Source organism: Python bivittatus, unplaced genomic scaffold, assembly GCF_059951505.1.
Source record: "Python bivittatus isolate LINGU-HERP-01145 unplaced genomic scaffold, Pbiv_v1 ctg000020_np1212, whole genome shotgun sequence".
Classification (NCBI taxonomy): Eukaryota; Metazoa; Chordata; class Lepidosauria; order Squamata; family Pythonidae; genus Python; species Python bivittatus.
The window spans coordinates 65,950,901-65,968,404 of NW_028277030.1; the positions used below are offsets into that span (position 1 = coordinate 65,950,901).

General features: G+C 38.7%; 1 protein-coding gene across 3 annotated transcripts in view; it reads left to right on the top strand.

Moving 5' to 3' along the window:
* NKAIN2 (sodium/potassium transporting ATPase interacting 2) overlaps nucleotides 1-17,504 on the top strand; it is a 585,360-nt gene that overhangs the window by 438,656 nt on the left and 129,200 nt on the right. For all 3 annotated transcript variants that reach the window (XM_088140294.1, XM_088140293.1, XM_088140299.1), the window contains exon 4: nucleotides 2,731-2,931. In XM_088140294.1, the coding sequence (XP_087996420.1) occupies nucleotides 2,731-2,931 (201 nt within the window). The remainder of the gene's footprint in view (nucleotides 1-2,730; nucleotides 2,932-17,504) is intronic.

Sequence of the window (17,504 nt, forward strand, 5' to 3'; positions counted from 1 at the left end):
CTGTAAAGCAAAGGAAAGCAGATGTAAGATCATAAGCACAGTTGCAGTTTCACTTAGTGACTGCTTCACTTAATGACCAAATTGCCAGTCCCAATTGTGGTCACTAAACAAGGACTACCTGTATTCAACTTTGCATCTCTTCACTGTGATAGTATGATTCCTTTTATTAATATTCTTATTAATAAAATGGTTCCTTTTATTAATATTCTTATTCTTCAGTCAGTTATAAGTTATTAAGAGGACCTTACTGGATGACTGTTGTAATTTCTTAAGAAACTTTGTATAACTTTGTACTGTATCTTATCAGAGCTTCAGGTGGGTGGTATTAATAAATAAAAAGAATCTGAATGAAAAAAATAACACCAGCTTTTGGTGCTTGTTTCATTTATTTCATAAGCAAAATAATCCAATAAGTGTGAGGCACCAGTGTAAAAAAGGAATCATCCTCTTCAGTTGAGTAATGTTAGTGGCAATAACTGCAACCAAATGCTTCCTGCATTTGGTGATCAGCCTCCTATGTCCCTGTGTAGGCATTTTGGTTCATTCCTTCATGGTGACCTCAGTAATATCTGAGGGTTTCCTAGCATAATCAGGTCCTGCCACAGCATGTGCATGTGGTTTAAGTCTGACATTCACTTGGCCGCTCCAAAACATGACACACATCAGTTTGTGCTAATGGACAGATGGCCTGAAAGAAAAATTTCTGCTTACTTTAGTGATGGCAAGTAAGCCATCAACAAAATATCCCCAAACCATGACATTACCACCTTCATGCTCCACAGTTAATATGAGGTTCTTATTGTGGAATGTAATGGTTCACTTCCATCAGACGTAACAACATTCATTTAGTCCTAGTATTTTACTTTTGACTCATCTGTCCAGAGAACATTCCTCCAGACGTTTGGCAGACCTGAGATGACCATCAATGGTTGCCTTTGTGAGCAATGGCTTCCCCCTGGCTATTTTTCCCATGAATCCTATTTTCACCCACTGCCTTTTTTGAAGGTGGAATTATGTACACTGACTTTAGCAAAGGCAAGGGAGGCTCTAGGGTTCTGAGGGTCTTAGTATTAATATTCAGTGTCAAAGATATGCAAACAATCAGAAAATCCAGAAGGGAATGAATACCTTTTTTTCACCAAATTATATCATTTGGATGTGCTAACTGAAGTTTAGGTATAAGTCTTGCTTGATCACCCTAACATGAGAAGACAATCATTTTTTTAAAGGGAGATTAACTTACTGACATCAGTGTCTCTAAGAAATTAATTCTTCCTGTGATGTAAACCCATTGTTGACCTCTGCTGTGTTATTTTTTTCACACAAAAAGAATGTGAAGCGACATAGATTTTTAGGAGATTCCATTCTTGCCTTGTGTGCTAAATTCCTTTAACAAATTATCCTTCATGAATAGTTGTAGATATCACCAGGAATTGCCAATCATTGTGTTCAGAGGCAATAAACAGAACTTGCACAAATATAGTACTTGTCCCAAAGTAGAAATAACTGTTGGTTGTGTTGGGAGTATAAATTCATCCAAAATATGGACATAAAGACGAGCACAATACTGAAATGTCCAAGATGTTTCAATATTACCTGCTAAGATCTACAAGTTATAGGCAGCTGTTTCTTTGAGCATTCTTTGAAACACAGAAGTTAAATAGAAAACAAGCAGCTACTTAAGAAAAGGATTGGAGAGAGAGCTCTCTTGTTACTGCAGATGTGTTTAGAGTCCATTTAAATAAGTTTAGTCAGTTGTATGCACAGTCCATGTACAGATAATATAGGAATTTTCTCTTTAAAAATTATTAACACTCCAAAATACAGTAGAACGTATGAGCAATAATGAAATAAAGTATTTTTAGTACTTTGATAGCAGGATTTTGGTCTTGTTTTTTTTTTCAGTAATAAGCAGAAGTTAAGCTGTAACCATACTATTTATCAATCTTCCCCAAGCTGAGCACCCTCCAGATGCTTGAACTTCAACTCCCAGAATTCCCCAGCCAGCATAGCCCTAACTAAGTCTTATGGGAGTTGGTCTATACATCTTGAGGGCATCCAGATTATATGAATGTCCTAAAATGTGATCTGTAGAACTGGCAGCAACAATTGTTTGCTGGTGGTTGTGGTAAGAGCTCCTTTTTTTCTTCTGTCTCCTTCCAAAACCAGTGACCAGTTGGACATGAGAGAGCTTGACCACTTGAAGTTTTCATTAGGTAACCACAGAGGTTTTGCCTTCTACTGTACCAAGGTCCTCTTCCTTAGTATCTTTTATTTCAAAATCTTCATTAGGTAGCTCAATATCGATAATAAACATTAATGGAACTGTAAGAACAATCTGTGGGAATGATTGGATTCTGAGAAGCCATTTCAAAGAAAAGGTTTTGTTTTCTTGCTTGACTGAACACTTGTGCAGGTTCCTTTTCACAGGTTGTTACTTTCAGCTGATGGTGGCCTTCTGTCGGTAGGCTTTGTTGTCACTGGATATACAGGAGACAGCATCATCTCTTTTTTTGGGGGGGGGGGAAGCTGAATGAGATCATAACTACTGAAATTTTGTATCACAAATTACAAGTCCAGTTGCAAATTTTAATTTTAAAGCTGGAGGCCATTTTAAATAAGTGTTTTTTAAAACTCTGTTCTTTTAAAAAAGAAATAAAGCCATCATTCTGTTAATCAAGCAGCAAACCGGACTTCCACCCATGATTTATTGTCTTTTTCCTTTGACAGGAAACAGATCTTATTCTGACCTTCAATATTTCAATGCACCGGTCTTGGTGGATGGAAAATGGGCCAGGCTGTACAGTGACATCTGTGACTCCAGCCCCAGATTGGGCCCCAGAAGACCATCGCTACATCACTGTGTCAGGGTGCGTTCTTGAATATCAATATATAGAAGTGGCTCACAGTTCTCTACAAATCTTTTTTGCAGTAAGTATCCCATTATCTCTTCTTTCATTCCCCTTTTTATATGAGGTATCTCAACCCAAGAGAATACCAAAAATTGCAATACTCTTTTTAGGTATGTTTAGTTTATAGCACTTACTTTCCTTCTGGAACCACATATCATTTTTAAAGCATCATTGTTAGAGGATACAAAATAATGCAGTGTTCTACAGAGTGTTTGTAAACAATAGTTTTGGATGCAGGCATCAGAATTTCTAAGTATGTATTTTGAGCAGCATTTATGGATAAATGCAAGCCGTATGATTGAGCAAACCGTTTGAAGCCACCATCCGTTCATTAAAAACTGCAGAAGTATGGAAAATCTGCAGTTTTGCCCTTTGATGGAGCAACAAGACTTATTCTGTAGTAATTGGAATAGTGCCACAACTTTAGAATTAAACTAGTACTTAGTTCTATGTATGCTTGTTCTAGTGTTTTCTTCTTTATCCAGAACTTTATTTATTCATTTTATTTATATGGTTTATTTATATGCTCAATAGGAAAGCATTAATGTGTGAATATTTAAATTCATAAATAAATCAGTGATTTTTTAAAAAATCAGTAAGAATTTCTCATTGCAAGGAGGACTCCCTGGGGAAAAGCAAAATAATTGTGTAAATTGTGCCTTAGAAGTGAACAGATTTTAATTAATGCTACGTGAGTTCTCTAAGAACCAAGGAAAACTGAAATACTGTACATCAAATGAGCTTCTGTAAAGTCACTCTGCTTTCTGTAGATTCATTATCCCATTTTTGATCTAGTGCAAGTTAATTTTTCTTTGCAGGTATAGAAGACAAATCTGCACAGGAACAAATATGGGAAAGCCTAATCCCAAATTCATAATATTTTTGAATTTGAAATTGAAGTTTTAGTAGAAGAAAATACATATCTCTCATATATACCCTAAAAAAAAGCAGGCAATATATTTTTAACATTTGATTCTTCGCCTGCCATAATAATAACTGTAAGACCATTAAAGCATAATCATTTCATGTTTAGCAGAGCATGTTTATGGAAGCAGAACTGTGATCTTAAATTAATCACCTATTTTTCCTGAAAGATCTCCATACTGTAAACTAGAAAAAACATTGCACTGAGTGGTGAAAATCAGAGCAGTTAAATACTATTAAAGAGTATTTTCCCGTATTAAACAACCTTGTGAATATCCTGGCCAATGTCAGTTACCCCAAAAAAATCATATGTAAAAGTGATTCTTGGAAAATAGAACATGATGTAACAGAAAAGAGGTATATTTGCACAAATACTTCCATGTATTAGAGAACATATAGGTCAGTGAGGATAAGCCAGCAAATATTAAATCATAACTTTGATTTAAAGGAATTAAATACAATATCATGTTACTGCATTATAGATCTCTCGCTCTCGCTCTCTCTTTCTTTCTCTCCATCATATAGACATGGAGTGAGAGGATGGCATACATTGATATTTCTCATATGCCTGTGAAATATATGTGAATTACACAAGTACATGGGCTGAACTTATAGCTAGAGCCTGTCCCCTTACATTGAGACCTAATAGGATAGATAATTTTCATTGAGTAGACACATTTGCTGGTCCCTGTCACATGGCTGAAATATTCACACAATATTAATATAATATTACTTAATTTTTGAGGGATGTCCATCAAATTAGAAAACCAGAGCCCTTGTTTTACAAGATGCTTCCATAAAAAGTATAGTAAGTCTTATTAATGAGCCGTGCCATTAATAAGACCTGTAGACCTGATTTCCACATGGACTGGCAATGGGTTCATAAAGTTTCGGGTAAAGTCCTCCCCAGTCTTGCCTGAATATGCCAGGAATACAACCTAGGATTGTATATATATGAGAAACATAGTTTATTAATTTCATCCTCTGTAGGCAGCATTTATAGAAAGCCACAAAGATACCCTTGGAAAAACTATGCAGCAAGAGTTACAAAAACATGCTTTAAACCCAGAAAATGAGGAAAGTAAAAAAAAAACAAACTCAAACTGGCTCTGCCCTAATTCCCTGGGTTATAAGTAAGATTCTGTTTCTATAGCCTACATTAATAAAGTCTATTTCCAGTCTAACTCCCTGAGTGGACTGTCCCCATGGGCTGACAGAGCTATTGATCACAGCTGAAATTGATATTACTTATTGGTCTGGTATAACTAAATATTCAAAACAAATATTTCTACTTTTCATATTTTAAAAGAAATTAGCAAACAAACTTTGGAAACAGGGGCAGCTCATATCCAACTCTTTCCATTAATGGACCAACCATTAATGTCATCTAGTAGTATCTAATGTAGTGTTCTTTGCATTTCCATAATTGCAATTCCTGATTTTGTCCAGTTCTGTCTACCAATGGAACATAAGCTGCAATAATTATTTGGGTTTTTTTCCTAAATAATTCCAAATAACTTTACAAAAAATATGAAAATACCCTTCCTTCCTTCCTTCCTTCCTTCCTTCCTTCCTTCCTTCCTTCCTTCCTTCCTTCCTTCCTTCCTTCCTTCCTTCCTTCTTTCCTTCCTTCCGCCCTCCCTCCCTCCCTCCCTCCCTCCCTCGTTTGCCAGCCTTATCAGGTAGACCAGGCAGAAAACATGACCAGATAAGCTAATTCTACTTTATTTGTAAAGCTACATTAACATTCTTGCAAGTCTGAAAGTTCAGTTCTCCCACCATCTCCTTTACAGCCTGAGAACTAGAGAGGGTCCCTTTTGAGCCTCTTGCCCCATCCACTATCCAGTTGCTGGCTATGCTGTCTATTATCTGACCATTCCCTAGGCAGTATCTCTTTGCCCCATCTCTCAAAGTCTTTCCCACATACCAGTACACTCTCTTTCTCTCATTAGGACTTCTTGATAAGGACCTAATAGCAATAGACTTCTAATCACCCAAGACTCTGCATGGACAGCGTTTGAAAAGTGTCCAGGTAATTCCCTTCCTCTGAAGTGATCACTACCCTGTACAGTGATCTGGAACTCATTTTGGCCTCAATGAATGTTGTGGCAAGGGTATGCTCTGCCATAAGCTCTGCCACCTGTGAATTGGACCTATGCCCCTCCTGGTTGCTTCATGGGGCAGGGTGGTATGAGTAACTGGATCAGAGAAGTAGTCAGCTGCACCCAGAAGGAAGTGGTGGTGTGACTCCTTCTTAAGACACCTTCCCTGAACCTAGCTGTTTTAGACCACTATCTCCAAGATGTAGCTCTAAGTTACAGAGTGCCCTAGAAGAAGGGGATCACTTGAACCTTTTTCAGTCAAGGTTCAGGGCTGGAGGTGGGACAGAAAAGACATGGATGCTCTGGTAGATGACTTTTCCTGGATCTTATATGGGGAGAGCATTTGCCAAGCTTTAGCTAACGTACTAGTCATAGTCCTGTCTGGAGCAGGAACCAGTTACTGCCCTATCTGGAGCAGGAACTTACCGGTCACCTCATCAATTTGCTTTCCATGGGGCTGTCTTTGAAGACCATCCAGAAACTGCAATTGATGCTGAATGCAGTGGATTGCATGCAGGCAGGTGAGAGTCACTACAGTTTTATAAGAGCTGTGCTGTGGATGCTGCATGGGTTTCCAGTAGGTTTCCAGTAGGTTTCTGAGTACAATTCAAAGTGCCGTTTTAAAACCTTACACAAGTTGACTCCTAGGACCACCTTCTCCAGACAGAACCCACCTATCAATACAATTATCCCAGGTGGGAAAGCTTTGGGTACTCCACAGCCATGACAGCAGTGCTTTATGTGCTGGACCTCATCTTATGGAACAGCCTCCTCTCAGAGATTTTGGTTTCACCTCATTTGCATCATTTAGAAGGGCTCTGAAAACAGAACTCTTCTGCAGGGCATTTCAGATCTAATGGTTATGGGATTATGTAACACCATGGCTCTTATTTCTGTATGTATAGCTGCTTTTATGTGTAGATATTATACGATTGTAAACCACTGAGAAATTGCTCAAAGCTGGTGGTAAATAAGTAGGTAGATGGGGCTATCAGCCCGGCAAGCATTTACAAACCTCAGCTTAGATGCCATGCCATGCCGGGGGGTGGGGGTGGGGAATCTGCATCTTGTCTTTCTAGTTTCCATTCATGAAAGAGAATTTGCTGTTGAAATTTACTACAAAGAAGAGAAATTCTCAGGAGTGGAGTTGCACTTAGTTAATTATGAAGTGGCTGCCTGGATACCTTGTCTGTTACTGTACTATCTTCTCTTCAATGGTCTGAAGCTGTCCTGACATTCAGTGCTTCAGTTTAATCCCAAAGGGGAATATCATGAATATCATATCCTTTCTTTGGGCTTTTTCAGCTTGGACAGCCCAGGAACTTCAGAAAGATGGTAACAGAAAACACCTATGCTAGCAGGAGCGCCCTTCACACCTCTAGCTGTATTAAGTAATCTTGTCAACCCTACCTAGATAAATTCAGAAGAAATGTTCAAGCCAAGAAAAAAGAGATGCTTCTTTCGAAGTGGGGGGAGGGGGAAGAACACTTGAGAAACTGAGAGGCAGATTACAGCAAGGCTTCAGGAAATACAGGCTGACAACCTAGTTTTGAAGATGTCCTCAGCAACGTGTGATTGCAGGCCTAGTCTAAGCTCCGTTGTCTGACCTTGTTATTAAGGAGAGAGAAGGCAAGAGAGTTTTTCTACCAGGGATAGAAACAAATGTTACACTTAGAAGTTGAAACAAATTAAAGCCTTCATTTGAGCATCACTATTCATGTAAATAAGGCTATTTAGTTTAAGTAATTTCTCACATTCTATTTTCAGTACTAATTCCTCATGTTTTGTTGCTGTTCAATAGCTGTATTTTATTTTTAACACAGCATTTTAATGTGCCTCCTTCTGTACAGAACTATATAAAGCAAATCCAAACTCCTCAGATATTACTTCTTGTGAGTCATATGAAACTTTGATGGCTGGTGCAAGAGAAGAATGTGCAATAAGATTTTTTTTTTAAAAAAAAAATCCATATATTAAACGACTTATAATGTTAGTGGAAACCTAGGGTCTTGATTGCTAGGATGGGGAGAAAAGTCTTTTATTCTACATGAGAGGAAGAAGTCAAGAGAAACCCTTAATCCACCCAGACAAAAAATAGCTGGATAAATATACTGCAACACATTTTTATTTTATAATAATGAAATCCTGCAGGTTATATTTATGCAGCTTTTTTTTTTCCTGCTTAGGTTAAGGGTTGACTTCTTAATTTCTTCCTCGCATGAGGAATAAAATATTCTTGATATGACCCTTCTTTTCTGAAGTGTCCTGGTTCAGGATTCTGCCCATCCGTTCTGTCCAAGTGAAGCATGAAACTGCCACTTATGTGGAGTCCTCGGTGCTCTCTGAGCATGGTTGTTTGCTTGCAGATGTTTCATTACCCAATTAGGTAATATTAATGCGAGGAAGAAATTAAGAAGTCAACCCTTAACCCAAGCAGGAAAAAAAAAAGCTGCATAAATATAACCTGCAGGATTTCATTATTATAAAATAAGAATATGTTGCAGTATATTTATCCAGCTATTTTTTGTCTGGGTGGATTAAGGGTTTCTTAATCCCTGTTTAGATACACTAGCTTGCCCTACCAGGATTGATGGGGGTATGGTTTTCTCCCTGGTAGTTCCTTGATTAGGGTACTGTTTTCTCCTTGATTGTTTGTCTGGTGTTAATCCCTGCTTCTCTTCTATTGGAACTGCCATTTATCTTGGATATTTTGGTTTTTTCTTCTCTTCCCTCAATACTGAAGTTTTACTGAGAATCCTTGTCCTCACTGGGCTGTAATTCTTATTTTTGTAGAGCCACAGGTGCTTTTGTTAACAGTGTTTTTGTGAAGGGATGTCACAAGAAAGAGGAAGGAGATTTATTCTCCCTAGCACCTGACAGTAAGACAAGAACCAATGGGTAGAAGCTCTACAGGGAGAGATACAAACTTGAACTAAGGAAGAATTTCCTGACTGTGAGGGCTATTAAACAATGGAAGAGCCTGCCTCCTGAAGTGGTGGGTGCTCCATCACTGGAGGCTTTCAAGAAAAGACTGGACAGCCATTTGTCCAGCATGGTCTGAGGACTCCTGCACTGGGCAGGGCGTTGAACTAAAAGTTCCCCAAGATCTCTTCCAACCCTATGAATTTATGTACTTTGACAAACTGCAGGGTTCACTCTGAGTATATTGAGGACTCCCTCCTTTCTTAGTGGCTGGGCTTTAGTTCGAATCTGGTCAGGATTTGCTCGCTAGAGCAATTGTTTCCTGAGCAATCTTACTTCACTTAATTAAGCTATGTGTCTAAGAATGGTTGTGTCTAAATTTAACAAAAATAAAGTATTAATATCTGCAGTATATGGTTAATAGTTAATATTTACAATTAATAGGTTAATAGTTACAAGAGTAGGTAGTATTTGCACTTTATCCTGGACCTTAGGGTAGCATTTCTGAGCAAAGTAAATAAATAAAAGCAAAGGATAATGATAGCATGAAACAGCTGAGATAAAATTCAGGAAGAGATTCCTTTCTATTTCCAGAGTCAAAGGGATCTTATCATACTACATGTGTTAATTAGCTCACTAATGCCAGAATATCACACCTAACAACTGTCTTGTGAATGGCCCCTGTAAAGTAGGTATTTATCACTCTCTGAACCTTTTGTATTGCATTTCTCCTCAACCTCTTAACTATTCATTTACACCCAACACCTCTAAACCCACATACCTGCATAAAATTAAAACCTGTATAGATTAGGGTATGCAGAAATGAATCAGTACACCTCTGGATCTCCCAAATTTAGCTGATTTACTCCAAAACATTTGGGATAACTCAGCCAAGCCATTCCATAGAAAGACCAATCTCTGCCTTCCCAAATTTGTATGGAAAAAATACCGATGGCTGTAAGAGATGAAATGCACAAGAAAGCCAGAAATTTCAGAAGAGGCAAACTACATGATGTTTAACCACAAATTGGTGTGGAGGATTTTGAGTTATCTCTTTTAACTGCCTGTAACTTTCATACTTGGAGACAAAACTGGATGAAATTTAAGAATAGATGAATTGTTCATATTTGCATATACGTCAGTGATGGTATCCCCTAGGTTGAGACATATTTGTACCAGATTTTGGATACATGGTTAATGTGTGTGTGTGTGTACAAGAGGAAGATAATGGTGCTTTCTAAATGTGGAGGTAGGTAGCTGATTGTCAGGCTTGAGGTAAAAGTGTAAGATATGAGATTAGTGGTCGTTTCTGTAAACTAAATCCATTATTAAGCTGATTGACAGGCTAACAAGCTTCTAAAACATCATCACAAACTGTTAAAGATGAGTAGAGAAACAGATCAAGGAGGAGACTCATATTCAGAATAGGAGAATATCCACTTCACAATGGGTAAATTAAAACCTTTTCCATATTATACTGAAGAATTCAGCTTCAGCCAACTCCAGTGCATACCCCTAACATATATGCAGGTAGTCCTTACTTAATGACCATTCATTTAGCAACTGTTCAAAGTTACGACTGTGCTGAAAAAAGTGACTTACGACTGGTACTTGCACTTACTACCATTGCAGCAACCCTGCGGTCATATGATCGCAATTTGGGCGCTTGGCAACCATCATGCATTTATGGTGGTTGCAGCATCCCATGATCATGTAATCACCATTTGCGAGCTTCCCAGCCGGCTTCCGACAAGCTTGGTCAATGGGGAAGCCAGCAGGAGGTCACGAGTCACAGTCATGTGATTTGCTTAACAACAGCTTCACTTAGCAACAGAGTTGCCAGTCCCAATTAGCAAGGACTACCTGTATACCTCTCTTCAGACAAGAATCAAAGGAACCAATCAGTTCCAAGAAAGCTCAGGCCATAAGACATTCATTCACACATGAGGAGTGATTCTGCTTCCTTTGTTCATAGGGAGTTCCTTCTTCCTCTGCTTTCCCTCCAGACTGACACAGCGGTCTATGCAAACCTGATAGCTGAACCACTGAAACATTGCAGGTCGTTCTTACTTCCCTATGGGCCTATTTGTCCCCACTGACATGTCACTGTTCCTCAGCAGAGTAGCCTGTGTCTTCAAGGAACATGGGGAGGAAAATGTAAGTGATGTTTTTAGGTATAATACAACCAGGGCCTCCCCAGAGGGGTCATAAAAGTCAAGATGGTGGCCACAGCCATGCAATCAAAGCCCCCAAAAGCCCTTTTTATGTGTGTTCTAACACTCTGAAAAAGAGGTGGGGCTTCAATTGCTCAGTTGCAGCCACCATCTTGACTTTTATAACCTTTCTGTGGATGCCCATCTCCAAACCACACCCTTAATTATTCCGCTACACATTTGAGAGGGTTTACCATAATTCTGCCTGACTGTCCTCCTTACATATTTTGTCTGTTTCTCTAATATACAGTATTTTCTATGGTGAAGATTTCTTACAGTACCAGAGTTCACACTAGGTAACCTGTGAGGTCTCTTCTATCTCTATCTCTATCCCTCTGTGATCTACCAGTTGTTATATCCTATACAGCATCACAGGGACAGAGGAAAGTGAAGTCTCTGCAATTTTATTTAAGAATTTTAGCTTGTTTTATACAAGCCCCATTACAGGTTCAGGGTAGGCATTCCTCCTTCTCTTAGAGAAACCTCACTAAATATCTGTTTGAAGTATAAAACTGAACAACCAGTGACATTAATCTTGGAAATCCTTAGATAAAAGACGTATCTCAATTATAGCCTACAAGACAATTAATACTATTCATATGCATAAACTGTCCAAAGAAATGATTATTTAAAAAATCTATCTCCGCTCTTCAATAAGCATAGTTTGGGATATATTCAATAATGCACCTCACTACAAGTTTAAGATATAAAAAGATATTCTTCAACTACATTTGCTTAGAGTTTATGTATGACAGTTTTCTGTATCTCTTATCCAAAACGATGATGAATATAATTTTAACAAAAACTTTATTGCACATGCATGTACATACACACATAAACATTTGCATGTGTGTATTTATACATGATTTCCAACCTTTAGGAACTGATAAAATAGTCTAAAGTTGTTTCTTTATTTGAAGAGGGAGATTCCCTTTGTCAGCTTTATATGCTTAGTTTAAAGCAGTTTATAACAATAAAATTATACATTATATCAGCTAATATGCCCCAAACATAATAACATTAATAAAGTCAAGCAAAGTAGAATAGTGATTTAGTGTATAAAGTATATAAATGTATGCAGTAAGGATAACATGAATGTTACCAGCGTTGCTAGTGGAGTCAGAGATCACTTCTGTAGCTCGGACTCTTGTGGTAAGAGTCAAAGTAGTTTACCAGCTTTGGACTTTGTGAAAGATGAAGAATAAATTTCTGTGCTGCCTGTGCTTTAATAAAATCTAGCAAGAGGAAACTGAAAACTTGAGCAGCAGTGTTCCAATCATATCTGCCACTTGAGGGAATCCACTCAAAATCCAAAAGAAGTGAGGCCTTATCTTCGGGCTGAAGAGAAACATCTTAAACAGCGGTTTCAAGGACATATTGTCTGCTGAGAGTTAGTGCTCTTTCCCAACAAACTCAGCCATAATCAACACGCTCCTTTGAAATTTTCTTTACTCCTTCCTACTGAGTCAATACTCTGCCTGGTGCTTCTGCACAATCTTTCAACCTCAGGGACAGCTTTTTAGTCATTCATTATCACTGCCTTCAACTGGCTTCTGTGCTGTTTGTGGCATAATGAGTGGGTTTAAGGGAGGTCTTATGTGTCTTCAATGGCACATTCTTCCCCCATTGTTCTGAATTTGCTCTTCATAGAGGCACATTATAAAAATCAATGGTTGTAGTGCCAGATACCATTGGTCAGTGGTTTATGTCCTCCATGAAAAACAATCTCTGGAGCAGAGTATGATTCAAGAATAAGCCCATTTAGCTGGTTTTAATTTTCAGCTGAGAATGATTCAACTGAGAATTTTCAGATGAGATTGTATTCCATCAATCTCTTCAGCCAGGATTGTATTGGATTGCAGTCAGTCAGACTTTACTGCAGTCTCAGACCCATACAAGAAATATGTCCATAGGTGGTCTATAACCATCTATAATAGTCTAGCTTAAAAAGCTAGTAGATAAAAATTCATTTCCAGTTGAAATATCTATATATGGGGGCCTAAGACACATAAGTAAAGTCAAAGAAAAGTAGTCTTAGTCTAGATTCTAAATGTGATAATATCTAAGATTACATATGACAATACCTAAAACTACATAAAATGCACCTATATAGCAGGAGCTTGAACTGTCAAAATGTGCAGATCTTATATGCTGCAGCACAAAACCTGTGGCATATTCACAGTGAGCTTTCCTCAAGCCTGTGTTACGCAGAACTAATCCTAGATATTTGAAACAGATCACCTGTTCTCTCTTGTGACTATTATGAGCTGGGCTGTGACCTCTTGGCAAACACCATGATCTTAGATTTTTGTTAATATATTGAAAGGTGATCATTACTGCGCTATTGGGCAAGTACTCCCAAAGCTCTTTTAAGGCCTAATAGTATCCTAGATAGAGCTATGTCATTGTCTGCATAAAGCAACATGGTGATGCTGTAATCCCTCAACTTAGAGGGATGGAAATTTGAATCAAATACACTTCTTACCATGCCATTAATGTAAAAATGTAAAAGGGGGAAGAGGGGCAAAATGCATTTTTCTCTGACCCCCTTTTGAGTTTTAACTGAATTTGTAAGAAACCCTTGCATGGTACATCTAACTTTGAGGGCCATGTTGGTGTGCCTGGTTCGTATTAGATAAAGAAGCCAACAATCAGTCATTGAGGCTTCCAGCTTCTTCCATAGCTTGGTCCTAGATGGAATCAAAGGCTGCCTTAAGATCCACAAAGGCAGCATATAGTGATACCACGTTATTAGTTGAATATTTTTCAGTCAAATATTGTAGGAACTGTCGTAAGAACCTGGCTCACCTAACACAGTCAAATCACTTTGAAGATACAACAGAAATTTATTAAGCATGCAAACAACTACAGTGTACATCAGGCACACGTCAAAGCATTAGCAGCTTGCTGAGCAGTCCTGAGAAAAAGCAGAACCCCAGCTTATTCATTTTTGGCCTATTATATTTCAGGGACAAGGCAAAGAAAAAGGCAGACACAGTGTAAATTACAGCATGACATTGGAATGTTTTTGATAAGCCCATCTGGGTGGCCTCCTCATTATTTATCCCTTCCTACTAGGTCAGCATGCTCGCTATACAATCTTTGAAATATGATCAGTGAATATAAACAATTTGATTCACTGGGCCACTGGTTCCTGACTGATTCTTCCCCCTTTCACCACTCAGGGCCAGTTCAGCTTGCTGTGAATGTTTTCCTACAAGGGCACTTTAAGCAGTTCACATATATGGGCAGGTGGAGGGCATCTCATAGGGTTGGTAGTGAATGCAGTTGACGTGTGTGGTGGGATACCTTTTACCACCACATCCCCCTCCAATTTCTTTCCCTCCCTTTCAGATGTACAATATGGTGGAGGAGCTCAGAGTAATCAAAAGGGGTAATGAGAAGGCCATTGATTTATCAACAACATTGGTCGAAGGCGGCTCTACCTTCTCTGAAGCCAGCCTGCTTTTCTGCTATCAGATATTCCTGTTCCAGACAGTCCTCAAATTTATCATGGAGGTGCCTGGCATAAAGTTGACAGATTATGTTGAGCACACTAATTGGCTTGTAATTAGTGGGATAATCTCTTTTTTCCTTCTTGAAGATTGGAACTATGAACATCAGGCCCCAATCTTTGGGGACACGGCCAGTTGTGTCAATACAGGTGAAAAGTGATGCCAAAACTGGAGCTCACCACTCAATGCTGTTCTTCAGCACTAGGGGCCTTTCCCCCTAAGATGACCAGTAAGGGACTTAATCACAGATAATCAGGTGGTTTCCCCAGAGTAACCATTTTTGTCCTGGGTCTGGCCATTTTACAGGTTGTCACTAATGAATCTCCCAGAACATATAGCCTTTTGGTGATGTCAGCCTGTTATAAGTCTGACAGGGCATTAAAAGACGTAATCAAAGTTCCTTCCAGGTGTTTGTTAGATGGCTATATTACTGTTGACTGAGCAGCTTGTTTGCTTAGATTTCTCCTTCATAAGGGCTTTGTTGATAAGTCATCCTTGAAATTATCTAAGTGGGAAGTGTTACATTTGTATGTTGTACCACCAAGAGTCACTGGGAGTCAGGCAGCATATAAATTTAATTAATAATAATAGTAATAAGCCAGCACACTCTTGGCTGAATTGAGTTAGAAGTGGGCTGATTTCCTCTGAGTGGAAAATGCAAACTGGAAAAGATGCTCAGGTAGGGTTTCATCTTAAACAGCATGCTGGAGACTGTAGGTTGTCCAAATGTTAGCAAGACTTGACTACAGAAGCCATTCCACCTTCAATCAGTTGTCTTTTGCAGTGTAACAGCACGCTTAAAGACTGGATGGCAGCTTTTTTAGAGACCCATCTGCCTCCAGTTACATTGTTTAACATGTGCAAAGTTATCTGATTAGTTTGTAGGAGACTTTTTCCTTTTTCAAGCTTCTGGCCCTTTTGAGTTTGCCTCTCGCTCTTCTGTGTGCGATTGCTGAGCCTTCTCTGTTCTTTTCTCTTATTTCCCTTTTGCAGGCTAAGTTCAGAGATGGGGACCTCCTTTCCTCTGTTGGTAAGGGACATTTCATGCACAAATCATTTGCTTTTGGCAGAATGGATAATTTTGTTGGGTTGGCTCTCAATGAATTTTGCAAGAGACTCTTTTAAAGAATCTACTTTATTTTTAACCGTAGTCAGCAGGTCAAAGATTGAAAGAACAGTTTGTGCCAACAAGAGACTTGTCACATAATTTACTCTTATGTGTAAAGCATATTTACTCTTTTTAAAGGTTCAAGATTTAAATCTTCATCCCCATCTTGTGTGAGCCATATGGCCACTGAGAAAGCGACCACAGCCTGAGGGGAAGGAACATTGGTCCTGCTCTAGAGAATCATACCTATCAGACAGACAAAGTGGAGTGATGTTACCTACAGGAGAGGCTTGCTTGCTTGTCATACATCTGTCACCTTTCTATTATTTCATAGGCTTGGATGAAGCCTGTGTTGCAGATGTACTCTGTCTTTCTTCCTTTTCCCCATAGTAGTAATATGAATATTCTCTCTGTAGAGGGACGAACCAATAATGACAGTAGTAAAAATAGTTTAAAAAATGAAAGTAAGGGAGGATAACGTGATGTGAAAATAGGACAGTAAAATGGAACAGAAAGTAGTTGAGAAGATTTTAGGGACAGGCTCGTTATAAACGTTGCTGCCTTGTTGCCATCTTCCTGCCTTCCTCCTGTATTAGATGTATCCCTATTGAGTTGGTAAGGTATATTTGCTCAAGAAGATGTTGTAACCCAACGTGCAGGTCAAAGAATACCACTTCCACCACTTTTATCTAGTTCATTCTATTAGGACTAGTCTTTTTCAACGAATCCATAAGTGGAGCTGGCTTGCTGAACAAAGAAAAACCTATCTGAGGCCATGGCCAGTCTACCAATGATTATATTTTATCCCTCAAAGGTTGGATAATTTTTCTTTTCCCACCAAATGTCCTAGTTAGATGATAGTCTGAGGTTCTCAAAAGCATTTTTGTGATTTGCAGTAATGCCAGCATCTTGGAAACTAGTGCATTCTGCTGTCATATGGTAAATGTTCCTGTAGACCTTAATATTCCTGAGCTGCCGAGCAGCTAAGGCTCTTCTCTCAAATATTCTTAGAAAGGTTTTTACATAATCTTCAGTTTGGAGACCAGTACTTTGGCTAATTAGTCAAGAGCACTAGCTGAGTTTGTTGTTAATTAATCAGTATGATCCTAAACTACTATGCATACAGCCTGTCCCAATCCACCTGTAATGAGCCACAGAGATGACCTTAGAGAAACTATGCAGAAATGGTTAAACAAACAAATGCATGCTTTAAGTCAGGGAAACAGAGAAAGTAGAATTTCAGTCAAACTTGCGCAGTTCAGTTGTGTTACAGGGTAGTCCAGATCAAGAGACAGACATTGCATAGGCCTACAATTACTTGTATTAGAATGGCTTTGGAAGTCTCAATGTGCTGCCCCTCCTCTCTCTTTAATCTCCATGTGAATTAGGCAGGTGCCTGTTTTAGGCATTTTTGTACATCTCTATCTTTGCATAGGCTTAAGCCATGTTTATTTTATGGTTGCCTTGGTAATGGATCTTTCCTCTCTCCATCAAGGCCATCCTCTATACTCTCTACAGGGTGACATCATCCTAATTATTGACTGACTCCCACATAATTCCAGGTTTCATTACCACTGTGTCTGGGGATACTGGGGGGGAGTCAGGAATAACATATTGCTATAGTGTGAGAAGTTTGTGCTGTAGCCGGATGAATCAAATAGCTGTATGAAAGAGGGCATAGGTAGCAAAAATGAAGAACTTTCTGTCTTTTCCCCCAAGTGATTTACTTAACATAACATTTACTTAACATTACCTTCCCACCATTGTTATTATTAAATTATGGGAATTCTTTTCTTTTCTTTTTTATG